Source organism: Clinocottus analis, unplaced genomic scaffold (genome assembly GCF_023055335.1).
Source record: "Clinocottus analis isolate CAN_PGR_092001 unplaced genomic scaffold, fCliAna1.0.p SCAF_1, whole genome shotgun sequence".
NCBI classification, from domain to species: domain Eukaryota; kingdom Metazoa; phylum Chordata; class Actinopteri; order Perciformes; family Cottidae; genus Clinocottus; species Clinocottus analis.
The window spans coordinates 4,136,232-4,151,640 of record NW_027175820.1 but is presented as its reverse complement, the minus strand read 5'-3'; the positions used below and the strand labels follow the sequence as shown (position 1 = coordinate 4,151,640).

The following is a 15,409-nucleotide window of genomic DNA, read 5'->3' as shown; positions in this document are numbered from 1 at the left end:
CTTTGACGGGTCGGGGTCACATTCATCTGCGAGTTATTGGTGTATTATATTTAATGTTAGGCCGTAACGGACTGTCGTCAAAATCAGTGACCTTCTGTTTGCTCGTACGCCATGTGGGGCATCACAAAAGCATTAACAGTGTCCGTGCCAAGGATTTAACCTCTGCTAAATGCGATGAAAGCTGAAGGTTAAAGCAATATTAGAAAGTACAGTGCGTGTATGATTTAATATGTGTATGAGCGTTTGACTTTGGCTTATTGAATTACTACTCTGCTGAGGACACGCACGTCTGTGTGCTTTTGCGACTTCTTTGACTCCGTCCGTGTCCTCTCGCAGTGCTCCAAGACCTGCGGTCGCGGACTGAGGAAGCGGAGCGTGTTCTGCCGCAGCGCCGACCCCGGGGCCAAGGCGGCGGTGGTGCCCGACAGCATGTGCAGACAGCACCACAGGCCCAAAGCCCAGGAGACCTGCGTCCTGCGGCGCTGCCCAAAGAACGAGAGGCTGCAGTGGATCACTACTTCCTGGGGAGAGGTAAGGACAAAGGAGACGGGAAGCTCGAGGTGCAGGAGTGATGGGAGGGAAATGTGTTCAGAAATCTTCTGTTTCATAATTTTGAGGGGGTAAAAAACTGCTAAAACACACACGTTGTACGAAACAACAGATGAAGAACATTGCTTTGTGGGTCCACTCTGCTGGTCTTCGTCTCACTCCGAGCCAGGACGCGCACCTCATCATCATTCAAAATATTATTCATCCAGTTTTTCTAAAATGTTCAACAGTTCACACACAAATCCAGCAGCCTCCATTGACCAGAGTGCAATGCGATATTATGACTTCTGCTTTATCTGGACATACTAACTATCAGCACTGCACAACGTCACATCCCTTCACTGAACTCAAGGAAAGGCAAAAGAAAAGAATAAACTGGACTGGAAGCAGTGTAAAAAAAAGAATGACTAAAAATAAAAACAAATATAAAAGTATAGTGCTTTTGTTTTTCACAAAATAACGCAGATAAAAGCAGTTAGATCTAAAACAAGTACTCAATAACTGACCAAATGATTACCGTAAAAGTCGGGTTACAAGCCGCTACTACCATCGGTAGGCGACCCTGCCAGCTCCCCACTGTAGCCCGCTAGCGCTGCTGCTAGGTCTACATTAGTGCTGCTGCTAGCTCTCCGTTAGCTCCCTGCTATCTCCCCGACAACCATCGAAGGTAGCGCTACCAGCCCGGGCTCAACACCTGACCAGCGGGGACGCGGGAAGTAGCAGCAGCAGCGGGAAGCTAGCAGCAGCGGGGAGCTAGCAGCAGCGCTAGCTTGCTACAGTGGGGACACCCACCGAAGGTTGGAGCGGCTTGTAACCAGACTTTTACGGTACTTGATCATTTGAAAAACTTTCTTGTATCTTTTTTAATTGATAAATTATTCTTTTCTGTTTTGAACTGTTGGTTGGAAAATGCAACCACCTGTCTGCTTTTCCCTCTGTTGACACGTCCACATTATACTTCCATCTCTACTCTGCAGTCTTGCCAGTTTCCTACTGGGATTATGAAGGGTTCCATGGCAACACATTATGCCGTCAGGTGATATACTCCACCGAGGATTCACTAACCATCTCCAAATTTAATACAAACTGTCCTTGTAACAACTGGGATGTGTTTGAATATATAAGTAGAACATAAGTGAGTGGCCGCCTCACCCTGGTGCCCGTTATTTAATCATGTAGTTCAGAAAGCATATTTCTTTTGTGTTTAGCGCCAAAAGAGTTGTGAAGTCTTACCTGGCTTGGTTCTGTAAATTCGTCTTTCTTCTCTTTTATGTTAAGTGCGGTAGTTTGAGCGAGCGAGAGGTTCATGCTGCTGAATATGGAACGGAAGAGGTCAGTGTGAGGGTCAGCGCTGCAACGCAACACGACCGAGATAAAAAAGAAAAAACACTGTGAAGCTCCCACAACGGTGGTTTTCTTTTGGGAAAGAGCCGCATTTACGCTCTCTCTTGCACACACAGACTATATATACATACATACGCTGCTCTGCTCATCAAATAAAATGGCACGCGCAGTATTTCGGCTCCATTACTACAATGATAGGCGACCTTGTGGTGTCTGCTGCCATGGGAACCCCGCCGCACAATCAGAGAGTTCATTTTGTGAAATTGTCCCTCCCGCCTGTGCTCTCGTTTCAGTGCTCCAGGTCTTGTGGCTCCGGCATCCAGAAGAGAGAGCTTCGCTGCGGGGAAAGGGACTCGCAGGGAGGGTATGTGCTTTTCAACCGCGCCACCGAGACACTTTAATAGATTCGATGCTTCAGTCCCCACCGTGTCATCTTGTGTACTATTCTCTGAGTCTGAACGTTTTCAAAAGTGGACGCTCTGTGGGGGAAAAGTGATTTTAAGGCCGACAACCTGTCCTCTCCTCCTCACAGGTATGTGGAGTTCCCCATACGGAGGTGCAGGAACATGGCGAAACCGTTGCTGGATCTCCAGCAGGGCTGCAACAGAGGCCCGTGCCCAGAGCTCCCTCGAGCTGTCCCGGGCAGAACCAGCTCCGGTGCTGTGTCCTTAGGCTGGTACTCCTCTCCCTGGCAACAGGTACATTTGCTCAGGTGTTGATCATAATCTGTCTTCATGAGAGAGCTTTAGTGCCGTGCGCGTTCCAGCTGACTGTCCTCCGATCTGGAGCTTTTCTCCCAGACGCAGGACTCTACACTGATATTTGGTGGAAAATTCCCGTGACACGTAACGCATGACTGGACGCTCGAACGGGAACTCGCCATCATAGCCGTGATGAAACTTAAATCTTACATCGGTCCCCTGGACAGGGACTCGGAGTAGAATAACTGATTTTATCTGCGTTTGGAAAGATGGCTAAAGTCAGCCAAGGTTGATCCTGCCACCGTCTCCGAGGTAATGCAGGAACTGTACCTCTGAACTGCATAAATAAATATTGGGCGGCTGGTGTCTTTCTTTAAGTCCTTCCATTACCAAAAACACAAGAGCAAAAGTAAAAGAAATGTATTAAACAGTGTGTTAATCTACTCTCACAATCAGCGCCCATTAGCGTGTCCTGCTAACCGGCATATTGCCTACAGAAGCAAGAAGCGGTGTATCACCAGCTAGCTACACTAGTTTGTGGTGTTATTTTTTTTTAAAAAAGAAGCTCTGATCACAACTGGCACATCCATTTGGTGTCCAGGATGCTATCTAGTTCACAGTAATGGTCTGCTCTTTATTAGGTATTAGAGTTTGATCCATAGTCTTTTAGCACTGCATTGCTCCGTATTTAAACAGTTATTTGTTTCAAACCATGCTAGCTGAAAACAGAAGGATTTTCCACTAAGGACTGAAGCTAATATTAGCTTTTCAACTGGCTAGCAACGGTGGAAATATCGATGATCAGTAGCTACCTCTGTCTGATATCAAGGACACAATGTTTGAAATATTAATTAGACTGTATAAAAGACGTGAACGTGGTCATTGTGACATCACTCATTTGTTTGTTGACTGCAGTTTTGAAGCCTTGAGTTTGGCATTTTGGCCGTTCCCATCTTGTTTTTAATTGTATTAATTAAGTCAGAAGCAGGGTCATTTTTTGATAGACATCTATAGTCAGACTTCTTTTTGCAAAGTAGAGAAGTCGTCCCCTGATGGCCATTAGAAAGAATGCAGGTTTAAGGCACTTTCGTATTCAGAATCAGAGGTTGCCGCCAGATGTTACGCAAGGAGAGAAAGGTTGACGGACTTAGCAAACAGCAACTAAGAGTTATAGAAACGGTAAATTGAAAAACAAAATAAATAGTGTGATCGTAGCGTGACTGTCGAATGAAATAGATCAAACTGCTGTCAGGAATAACTCTTCTGTCAATGGGATCAGCTTTCTTAAAAAGTAGCAAAATCCTCACAATTGTCTGTTCTGTTGTTTCTAAACTAACAAATCTAGTAAAAAAAGGGTTCGTCTGATTTATTTTTCCACCTCACCATTGTTCGGCTTCATTGATTTTTGTTTGCCGGGCCTCTTTTTTTTCCGCGGGGCCCCGGCAAGATGAGGAAGGCAACGCAGCGTCTGGGCCCAAAACAATCAATCAATTCATAATATATGACCATGGGTGTTCATATATCTGTTTCCCCAAAAACAAACTGTACAGTGTAGGTGGTGGTAGTTTGCAGACCTAGCATAGTTCTTGTGCACGGAATGGGCCTCAGATGCAAACCAAAAGGCTCCACTCTGATACAGAGCCTATCGGGGTGCGGGAGGGGGCAGAAGGGGGGGGCGGGGGGGGAGCAGGTTGTGTGGGCAAGGTGTTATATCATCTATTATGCAAAGTCTTGAGGGCAAACTCTTATAGCACAGTGTGCTATTCTGCTTGATCTCAAGCTTGTGATCCCAGTATGTTTCCACCAGAGAAGATATCTGCTGACAGCTCGCTGGAGGGCAAGTACATGCTGGATGGGATGTTTGTTTTCTTCATCTGTTCTTTGTCTTCGCACATTTCTCTCCATCCCTCTTCTGCTACCTTTCTCCGCACGCGTCAACGTTTCATTTCCTTCTCCTATTTATATCTCGGTGCTTTTCCCTCTCTCACTTACCCTCCGTTCTCATCCCTGCGTTTTCCATTCGCCTCCGTCGCTCCTCCGTCTCAGTGCTCCGTGTCCTGCGGGGGAGGGGTCCAGACTCGGTCCATCCAGTGTCTCCGGCAGGGGCGCCCCGCGGCCGGCTGCCCGCCCCACCAGAGGCCGGTCACTTCCCGGGCATGCAACACACACTTCTGCCCCGCCGCTCCGCCGGCTCCGGCACAACGTCCCGGCCGGGTCACAGCTGCTGGACCAACACTGGACGGTAAAGTCGAAACTACAAAAGATTTAAGTTTTATTTCCTTCATAGCGATGATGTTTGTGTGTGGAGTTTGCATCCCCTGTTTTGGGTGGGGTGTCTGCTCTTCTTGATCTTTTTATCGTTCCAGGACACGTTGCTCAAGTGAAATTTAGCGTTAACGTTATTCAGCTTTTACTGTCACACATATTACATCACACGACACACAGTGAAATGTAGCCTCTGCATTTTATCCATCCTGGTATTTAACCTAAAACACAAATATTTAAATAGTAACACTATCAGTAATGTTGGATATATTTCACCCAATATAATGTACGTGATAAAATATACTTTATATATATATATATATATATATATATATATATATATATATATATATATATATATATATATTAAAATACAACAATAGAAGGCAAATTGAAGTACTCTTCTTTTGTTTTACCCTATAGAACTTCTCATTAAACGAAAAACAGGTATCATGGGGGACACTGAAAAAAGGCTGAAAATCGGGTAAAAAAATTGGGGAATCGTCAATAAAAATATAAATAATGGACCTATAAACTTGTTCTTTGGTCCCCCAGTTCCTGGTAAATTGATTCTAGTTGTGTTTTAGACTTTCGGTTGTTTTTTTTGGAAAATATGATGGCTATTTCTTCTTGATTTCCTTACTATTCCTCGGCAGAACAATGAATTAATGCAATCATGAGTTTTTAGCCTTTTGCTGTATTCACACAACCAGCAACAGTGGCAGCGGGGACAGGAAACTACAAACTGACGCCCCACACTCAACAAAGCATCGACCCATCACATGTGGTTTGTTTGAGTTGAACTGCTGCTCAACAGGTACCTCGTGTATTTGGTTTCCTTTTCCCTGCAGATGAACACTGCATGGACCATTTCAGCTGGTGTCACCTGGTTCCCCAGCACGGCGTTTGTAACCACAAGTTCTACGGACAGCAGTGCTGCAAGTCGTGCTCCAGCAAGAGGCAGTAGCGCTCGGATGCCCTCGAGTCTGTGGATTCTGTGGAGTCTGTGGATTCTGGCCTCTGAGGGATGCGGCCATTCGGTGGCCATCGCTCACAAACACACGCAGAACTGGGCTTCACACGTGTGCGTCGTGTGTGTGGTGTTTTCCTCCTGGAGTACTTGACAATTCTTTTTTTTTTTTAAAGAAGTGAAAAAGAGAAACCTCGGACTCCTTTAGTTGAAGAAGGCAGTGTGGCTGCTGATGTTCATCTGCCAAAGCGCTAAAGTCCTTCTTTCATCAACAACTGGAAAGACGACGCACATAACAAAAGGACATGATGTAATATATATATATATATATATATATATATATATATATATATATATATATATATATATATATATATGCATATATGTTGTCATTTTGTTGAGTGTTTTCCTTTTAAACCTCGAAAGCTACAAGCCATCAGGAGAATGGGAAAGGACACCAGCGTTTCAGTTTGCTTATATGTTGTGTTTTTAAAGGCGTCTGGCTTCATACGCCTTTTTTCTTAAGTTATTATGGTCCGTAATATATGATTTTTTTCCCCCATTTTGTCAGGTGTACAGTGGATCTGTGACATGTTATTTCTATGTTTGGATATCCCAGAGGATTGTGCCAGTCACCCCTTGGATACACTTTTGTTTTTTATATGAGGCGTTAGTAATCAGCGGTCAGATGCCTCCTCCACTTCCTCCTTCACACGCTCTCCGCTCGTCGTGTTTAATCCTGCTGAATTCTTTTTGGAACAAGCTGGAACACATTTTCCTCGTGCATTCCCGTTCACGCTATAAAAACATGCCCGTCTGTGTACGTAAAACATTTTATCCAGTCGCGTTGTAAGTAGTCGCTCTACTGTACGGTTATGGTAATACAACTCGATCATCCATCTGTCTTTGTCTTCTTTTTTTTCCCTGTGCTTTCTCTCTATCGATTGCGAGGGAATCGTGGTCTGGAGGAGAGGAGAGGAGAGGAGGGTGAAGAGGGAGAGAAGGGGATGATTGAAGGGTGAGCGTGGGTACAGTCTACAAAGCATGCGGCGTAACAGGTTTGGCTTTTGGTCACAGTGTGGGCGTGTTATCCACAGACGTCTGGTCAAAATGCAGCTCGATGAGGAAGGGGGTTTGGTTGGAGGACTTCAGACACGTTACGACACCGTCACATTCAGTTTGTGTGAAGCAGCCACACTGAGCAATGTGACGCCTGACTCAGAAAAAGATGGATTTATTTGACTCATAGATACAAACGTATGTGTCCCTCGCACATTGCTCCTAACAATAAATCAAGATACTTTTTAGATTATTCTTCGTGCTCCACGAATCCATAAACGTCCACAATTAGTATCAAGCCAATATCTCCCAGTAAGCAGTGATTTGAAGGTCGAAACACAAAATACACCTTTGGGTTGACATTGGACATTGGTCTGCTACGTGATGACATCAGCGACTCGCTGACCAGGTGACGTGGTATGTGGAGGGCTCGTTGGTAAAAGTTATTTGGCATAATAAGAAGTAATATGAGAAAGGAAGTCCATAAAAGGTGGTTAAGGAGGACTCAAAAGCCTGAGCAACGGTGCAAAAAATGATATTTATTTCAAATAATAATTAATGACAAGCCTCCAAGGGCCGAGGGAAAAAAGGAGATGAACGAAAACAGGAATCACAAAAAACTGGACAGGAAGGAGGGTGATTGAAAACAGCAGGAAACTGTCGGCAGACAATCAGACGGTCACATGGGCAGGAAGTTCAGTTGACAAAGACACAAGAGGCAAGGACTTTCAACATAAAACAGGAACACAAAAGACACCAACATCATGACAGGGGCTGGTGGGCGGGTCAAACAAACTCAGGACTCTTACCATGGAGACCGTTGTTCATGTCCCATTTGAAGCTAAAAGTAAACCTTCACTTGGCGCTTAACGTTGTTACACTTGTCACATCAAAGTCCGCCGTTTCGATTTATTACCGCTTTTTTTTACGCTGTTTGTTTAGTTAAGTTGTGACATCATTATTTTAACACAGACCATGCTCTTTCTTCCAAACTCAACCAAGCAGTTTTGTTGCCTAAAGCTAATCATTTCACAATGTTAGCCACGTGTCATGTGCATTTCTGCAACTGTGATACAAGGCTGATATGAGACGTTTTCATAAAAAGTATTTTTGGCTCAGAAACATTGACATTCAGTGTGTCCAGTGGTTTGCAGAAATGTACAACGTCAACATTTGTTCTGGCAGGTAGGTCGATTCTATTTAACCTAATTGTCCAAAGAAATGTCCACATCAGATGTGTTTTTTTCTTCTCCTGTTGCAAGCCAAGTCTCCTGGGATCTGCAAATGATCCTACTTTTTACTTGAATTCAGCCCTTATTTATACAGGATGATATGATGGTACATGGTGAATAAAAAGGAAAGAGTGAAATTCCCTGAAAAGATACCAAACAGAACAAATATATGCCATAATTGTTTCAAAGTAGTAACCCAGTAGAGCTAACACAAATTGCTAATCATTAAAAGGGTATTGTGTGAAATGATCCAACCAGCTCTCGAAAGAAACCCAAATAATTCCAACTACGAGTTCCAACCATTGCACCCAATAAGTCCAGATGCTTCTGTAAAGATGTTGCTCCCCGCTGTGGCTGAATGCACTAATCAGAGAAGTGAGAGGGAATCAAAGCGTTTCAGTTGCTACACAACAAAAACAACTAGCTTAAAGACGTTAAAACGCTCCGTGGAGCTGAAGTGAACCACAGAGTCTACAAAAGACCTTTCACGTGACGCATGCTCATTTAAATCCACTGGTGATATGAGGAAATATTGATAGAGCAGCTTCAATGTGTTGATACAGCATCACTGTTTTCTTGTGCTAAACTGCCCCCCACCTCCCTAAACACAGTGATTATTATGCTGCTATCCGGCCGCTCAGTGGGAACCCACTTGTACTATCATTGACCTCTTTAGCAACTGCATACATCTGACAACTTTTTTTTCTCCACCAACCCCCTCGAAACTTTCATAACTGGAAAGCGTGCAGAGATTTATGCTCCCAAAGAGTGTTTTCTCACAATGATTACGCCACCCTTTTCACGCACCGCAGGGGCAGCGATTGCTCTTTAATCAACCCGTCTGCATGAATCACGGAGCCCGGGGTCCCCGCACCGCCTCGGTTGCACGCTGTTTACCAGCGTGCTGCGAGCCAGACACCACAAGCTGGGGCCCCGCGCACGCGCGCAAGCTAATGTGTACGGCTCGGCTAGCATGCGCAAACACAACGTGTTCATTGAGCGCCAGGCTGGCTGTGGAGGTGCATGTGTGTTTGTGTGTGTTTGTGTGTGTGTGTATGTGTGTGTGTGTGTGTGTGTGTGTGTGTGTGTGTGTGTGTGTGTGCTGTGTTAAGATCTTCTGTGGGGTGAGGGCCTGCTTGTGCAAATTTGGGTGTGTAACGGATGTTTGGCATGCTTTTCCCGGGCGCACGCTTGTGTTTGCTAGTTGAATACATGCATTTAGACTGTGTGTGTGTGTGTGTGTGTGTGTGTGTGTGTGTTAAAGGGAGAGTGTGTTTGTGCAATACATATGGATGTCCCCACAGCCCAGCTTATGATGTTCCCCTCTCAGTGGGGCGCCAATTTTACTGCTGAGCTAACGTGAGGATTTTCTATTTCTCCACCCTGCTTTCATTTCCAGATGGGACTCAATATCCTCCGTCCATATTTGTTCATAATGACACATTTTGATTATCTTAGCACAGGGAGTCACATTCTCCCTGAGCGTCAGAGAAGTAAAGAGATCAAGGCTGGAATAAAGAGACAGGAACTGAGGGGTGATTCTCGCTAACTTCTCTCTGAACTTGGATCTGTTCCCACGTGTGGGGCTGGGTGGTGGACCTCGCTGCTATTTTTAGTAAAAAGCAGAAATGTGTTTGTTGCATCGATTGAAAACTCTTTGTTAACTTGTTCTTTGAAAAAGATCATTCGACTTAAATCGGGATCAATCAAAGCTTCATTTATTTTCAGGCTTTTATAGACAAGCAGTAATATTCCTCAATGAGGACACAAAACTTATTGTTTCAGTATCAGTATGGAAAAGCACCAAAGTAGCACTTCCTGACTGGTTATCTTAACTGTTGCATGGATTGCCTTTAGGGAAACCTCTTGAGATTGTTTTTTTGTGTGATATATGTCTACAACAACGGAACGCAACACCAGAACATTCCTGAAAGATATTCATGTTTCTCCTTCAGCACCATCAACTCACATTCTTTTATTTGTCCTGCAAACCAATAACAATCGTTTAGCTCATTTAGCAGCACATACAAACTATCACTACATTAACGCTGCATTCACACCAAACGCGGCGCGAATTTGATGCGCGAGTAGATAAAATGCAAAGTCAACAAACAGATGCGATAGGTTGCGAAAAATGAAACAGAGCATTTGACGCTGAGCGAACAAAGCGCGAGATGAAATTTTCCAACTCTGGCGAAAAAAATTGCGCGATGCTGCGTTGCGTCAGCCAATCAGTGTTGAGAAGCTCCGCCCATCTTCACCGCTGTCTTGCAGTTGTTGAATCAAACTGCTGCCGGTCCCCCTGAACTAGCGCTGATAGCGGCCGTCATTCAGACTATGGATAATATTATGAACCCAGACACCATGGAGTTTGATGTTCTGACGTATGTGGAAGTATAAAGCAGCACTCGTGGTTAGTTCCATGGTGGATGACGGAAACGGTAACTGTTTTTTTCCTGAATGAGTTGGTGAAATTCACCGAGTTGTGTGCGGCTACAAAGGGCGTTTGATGTTCTGACATTTTTGGAACTACCACAAGTATGACACAGAAATAGTGGTTATTTATTCCATAGTCGATAGCAGTAATGATAGCTTTTTTCACAAAGATAAGCAACAGCGATAAGCCACGCCCACTTTTGGTGAACACCGCTTTTATTGTCGAGCGAGTAAACTGTCGCGGTAAACGCGCCGCGTTGTGCTGTGAACGCGGCACAACACATGAGCACTGTAGCGTCGTCATTGTGAGCCCGTTAGCATGCTTGCCGTTAGCATTCAGCTGAAACCCCTGCCGTGCCGGAAGCGCTCCCCTCACGGAGCGGCTCTTTGTCTCGTCTCGAAATTCCAATTTCATCGCTTTCTTTTCGTCATAAAAAATGTAACAAGCCCTTTCAGCGAGACAAGCTTGTCTGAAGCAAAAATAAGTGCACCAATTCACCCTTTGTGGAGAGCGGGGTACACAGTGTGCACGCCGAGCCAAAGCAGAAGCCCTGCTCTGTCAACTCCAAAATAGGCCTGTCTCTCTTAATACCTTCCCAGCCCGGGCTGATCGATGCGGCTCTTTTTTTTTTTCTTCCTGTTTTCAACATGCTCTCCAGGTCCATCTTTTTTTTTCCTCGTTCTCTCGTTTTTTTTTTTTTTCCGAGTTGGCAAAGCGCCAACGGTTGTCGGTCCAGCTGTAAGTCAGGGCCGGCTGTTATTTCCAGCTTCGACATCCCTCTACTAGCCGGCTGTCAGGCAGGCCGGCTAAGACGGCCATTTGTGTGCGCTTGGCGTGCACTGAACCCTGATAGGACCCTCTCACAACTGACAGTCAGCCTAATCACATCTTAACAGAGTTCCTTCTTAGTGCGAGTGTGTGTGCGAGTGTGTCAGTGTGTGTGTGTGAGTGCGGCCGGAGAGAAAGTGAGACTGATCTCTCTATTTCTTGCAGGGCTTACTCTGAGGGCAGGCTTCAGAACAAGTGAGAGCTGTCATATTTCAGCGCCACCTCACCCGTCTCATCCCTCCAGAGTTCACCGAGCGCGTGCCCACACATACAGAAAGATAACAGACACACACCCCACCTCTGGCTGTCTCATCCCTTCCTCTCTCTCTCTCTCACACACACACACACACACACACACACACACACTGCATAGGAGAGCTTGGTATTTGCTGCAGGGTGATCGCAGGTGGATCACGGCGTCGGCGGGGCTTTGGAGGCATGCGGCTGCGTGGGAGTCTCAGTGTGGGGGCTCGTTTGTTGCTGCCAGGCGTCTGTCTCTCTCCGACGTTAAGAGATCTGCCCCTCGCAGATCTCCGTGATTAACAGCTCAGAAGACGAATGACAGCGCTGCGTCAAAACCGGGCCTTGTGTGTCTGTCACGCTGGGTGATTTAAGAGTCGGGTAAAGACCCGTGGATATCTGACTAAACCTCCCCTGCTCTTCCTGAACCCTCGCCCCGCTCACTGCCCGTCACCACGCTCGCAGCCTCCTCCTCCATCCGTCTCCACCTGTTTGTTGTTTTTTTTTTTGTAGTTTTACAACGTCTTCACCTCTCCACTCCTCTCCTCTGCAGTGCCACGGCCCCCCTCCTCCTCTTCCTCCTCCGCCTGCATCGATTTCCCCAACCCCTCATCGATTTCCCCAACCCCTCATCGCCCCCATCACCTTTCTCCCGCTCCCTTCATCTCATTAACTTTGCTTTTGTAAACTCTGGAAAGTTTTCAGTGTTTGGCTTGCGGAGCACCCAAATCACTTTATAACCCCACCTGCTGTGTGTTTTCTGTTTGCAGTGGGTGTCATCTGGGAGTCAGCCACAGCTGGTGTCGATGCCAGTCTTCAAGTTCAGGTTTAAAGGGAACGCCTCTCACTCTTCTGGAGCGTAGCTATCTGCTTAAGCAAAACAATTTTTTCTATATAAAGGAACATTTTTGACCCCACTGACCGATGAATATGTTGCACTGCGATCTTTGCACCATCCCTGTTTGGCACGCAGGCACTTCCTACTTCCTACTTCCTGTCTTGCTGTGTTGTCTGACGTTATTGACCCAAAGCACATATGAATAAACTAACCAACACTCCTCTGTAGTAGTATGTTTAGGAAACTTAACAATGGATCATGTCTTTCTTTTTGCTCATAATCGCTCCAGAGCAGAGTTAAAAAATCACAAACCATCACAAAAAGACTTATTAATTATTCGTAAAGAGAGCGAATTTGTGCGTAAATGAAGGTCCCATCACCTTATACTCTGTAGAATAGGTTATACGTATGATGAATCCCAACTTTGTTTTATGCGTACGTTATTAAAAACATACACACTTTATGAACGAGATCAAATAAATGCAGAGTTAGCGGTCGACCAACGCTAGCCGTTGACATTAGATTTGACGTAAGTGGGCTGCAATTATCGGAGCGAGACGAAAGGTTCGTGCTGCCTCGTGTGGCCCAAAGCCGTACTGCACGTAGACAAGACGACGGGAGATTTTCTGCACATTCATTTCACGATGTCTGAAAGAATCCTCGCGCCCCTCCCCAACCCTTCTGTGGGTCTGATCCTCGGGATGGACCTAGCAGCTGTGTCACTGAGCATCCCCGCTCGCATCCATCGAATAAAAAAAGCTTTTGCTTAACATATCTTCTCCTTGAAGCTATGAATATTATTGATCTGTGGTTTTGCGGCGACCCTCTCGCATACGTCTCCCTTTGAGCAGCTGCTTTCTCATCATTTTCCCCCTGAAATGTATGATTAGGATCCTCGGGGCCCCGGAGGCATCAGCTGCAGCGGTGCCCACCCGCCTGTTAACCCTCTGACCTTGAGGAAACAGCATCCAGGTAGCTGCTGCTCCTCTCTCTCTCTCTCTCTCTCTCTCTCTCTCTCTCTCTCTCTCTCTCTCTCTCTCTCCGTCTGCCCTTCTTGTCTTTGTTGCGGTACAGACTTGCTCTCGTTGACTTTGTCGAGCGTGTGTTTGTATGCAAATTAATCAATGTAAAGCAGAGGGCTCATCCATTTCATGCTCAGAGGACTTGATGTTTGTCCCACCTCCTCCTCCTCCTCCTCCTCCTCTTCCTCCTCCTCTTCCCCGGAGACGTGTTGCTCTGCTTGACATCACTTTATTCATATAGATCTATATAGAGTGTGTGTGTGTATATATATATTTATATATGTGCACACATATAGGAATGTGAACACGGGCTACCTTTGAAATGACATCCGGCTGTGTTTGACAATGGAACCAGCTTTAAGCTGCCAAACGCACACACACACACACACACACACACACACACACACACAGACACACACACACACACACACACACACACACACACACACTGAAGGAGCTGCTGCCGAAACAAGATCAGTTCCTTCCCTGCCCACTAGAGGGCAATGCTTACTCATCAAATACACAATAATATACTTTCATCTCCCTCTTCCTCCACATTTTAAATGCAAATGATGAACAACAACATAAACCAAGAACAACAACAGCAAAATAAATCATACTCTAACACCTATGCTAGATGTATGCAAATGAATTCCCTTTGATTTCCAGGTCTCCCCGAAACCAAAAAAGCATTGACTTCTGTGACCTCTGTCACCAAGTTAAACATTATCCCCGTGTACACACTCCCAAACTTCATTTTGACAGGCGTGATTTCAATATTTGTTTCTCAGACAGTCATATTTTATTGATGAACTGCGCACTCACGTTGGCCACGGGGAATGCAATTGCACAACAGATATGCAAATTCCAAAACCTATCAATTTTTTAGACTTTTTGGTCCGCGATGCCAGCTGAATTTGGGAGCCGATCCTTCATTTTTCGCCCCTCGTGGATAAAAAGATGAATGGGTGAAAAAGAAAAAAAAACTAAAACCCAGCCAGGCTTGATTCTGTCGACCACCAGTGATTTCCTAAGTAAATGAAGTGTTCGAGAGCTCGTTGAGGGCGCCGCTGAATTACAATAATCAGGGGGAAACATCCTCAGACGGAGAGAAACAAGGTCAGAACATTTGACCAATTAACTATTACTTTGTGTGTGTGTGTGTGTGTGTGTGTGTGTGTGAGTGTGTGTGCAAAGGCAGGCGACAGGCGTGTGTGTGAGGGCTCCAAACAAGGACACAGCCGTGGTGGTCACATTACTTTCACACACACTTTTCGGCGCCGTCGTCCTCGTCCATAATGACTGCACTTCGCACCGCTGGCTGCTCTCCCCATTACTTGACCTCCCGCGGTACGTTCTGTTGCTTTGAGTGGCACACATAGCAGATGAAGAGCCCCCCCCCCCCCCCCCCAACCCAACATCAGGCTAGCCTTCATCTAATTGAGGCCTTTACGAGACTGAACAGATTGCAATTTTGAAAGCGAAAAGGCCCCGTGCTTGAACAAAAAAGTCTCTGAAGTCGTTTCAGAGGGAGATTCGCTTTAGCTGCCGCTATTTCAACTCGACGTAAAAGATGTTCTGAATGGTTGTGAAAGGACACATTCTCCATCGCGGCTGCGTGACGTTGATCTTTCCACAGCTCAGATCCGCTTAATGGATCAGAATAACTTGATAAAAAAAAAAAAAAATCTCAAAGTCATCCCATGAGCCGAGGCAAGTTTAGACAAAGTCAAATTTGGCGCTGTGTTTTGATCCTACCCCTCTCTGCCTCGCATTTCCCGACTAACTTGGCTCCGTATCGGGCCTTTCAAATCAAAAATAGAAAATTGACAGTGTTTACGGGGACACTTCAGAACATTGGTTACAAAAAAAGCGGCAAAGGAGTCCATCTGTATTCTGTCTGGTGTACAGTGACGCTTGCATC

General features: G+C 45.6%; 1 protein-coding gene across 2 annotated transcripts in view; it reads left to right on the top strand.

Moving 5' to 3' along the window:
- Nucleotides 1-6,128, top strand: part of adamts18 (ADAM metallopeptidase with thrombospondin type 1 motif, 18) — a 55,424-nt gene extending 49,296 nt beyond the window's left edge. For both annotated transcript variants that reach the window (XM_068572496.1, XM_068572486.1), the window contains 5 exons: nt 337-531; nt 2,187-2,257; nt 2,426-2,591; nt 4,641-4,836; nt 5,711-6,128. In XM_068572496.1, the coding sequence (XP_068428597.1) occupies nt 337-531; nt 2,187-2,257; nt 2,426-2,591; nt 4,641-4,836; nt 5,711-5,826 (744 nt within the window). In that variant the 3' untranslated portion in view covers nt 5,827-6,128. The remainder of the gene's footprint in view (nt 1-336; nt 532-2,186; nt 2,258-2,425; nt 2,592-4,640; nt 4,837-5,710) is intronic.
- The last annotated feature ends 9,281 nt before the right edge of the window (nt 6,129-15,409 follow it).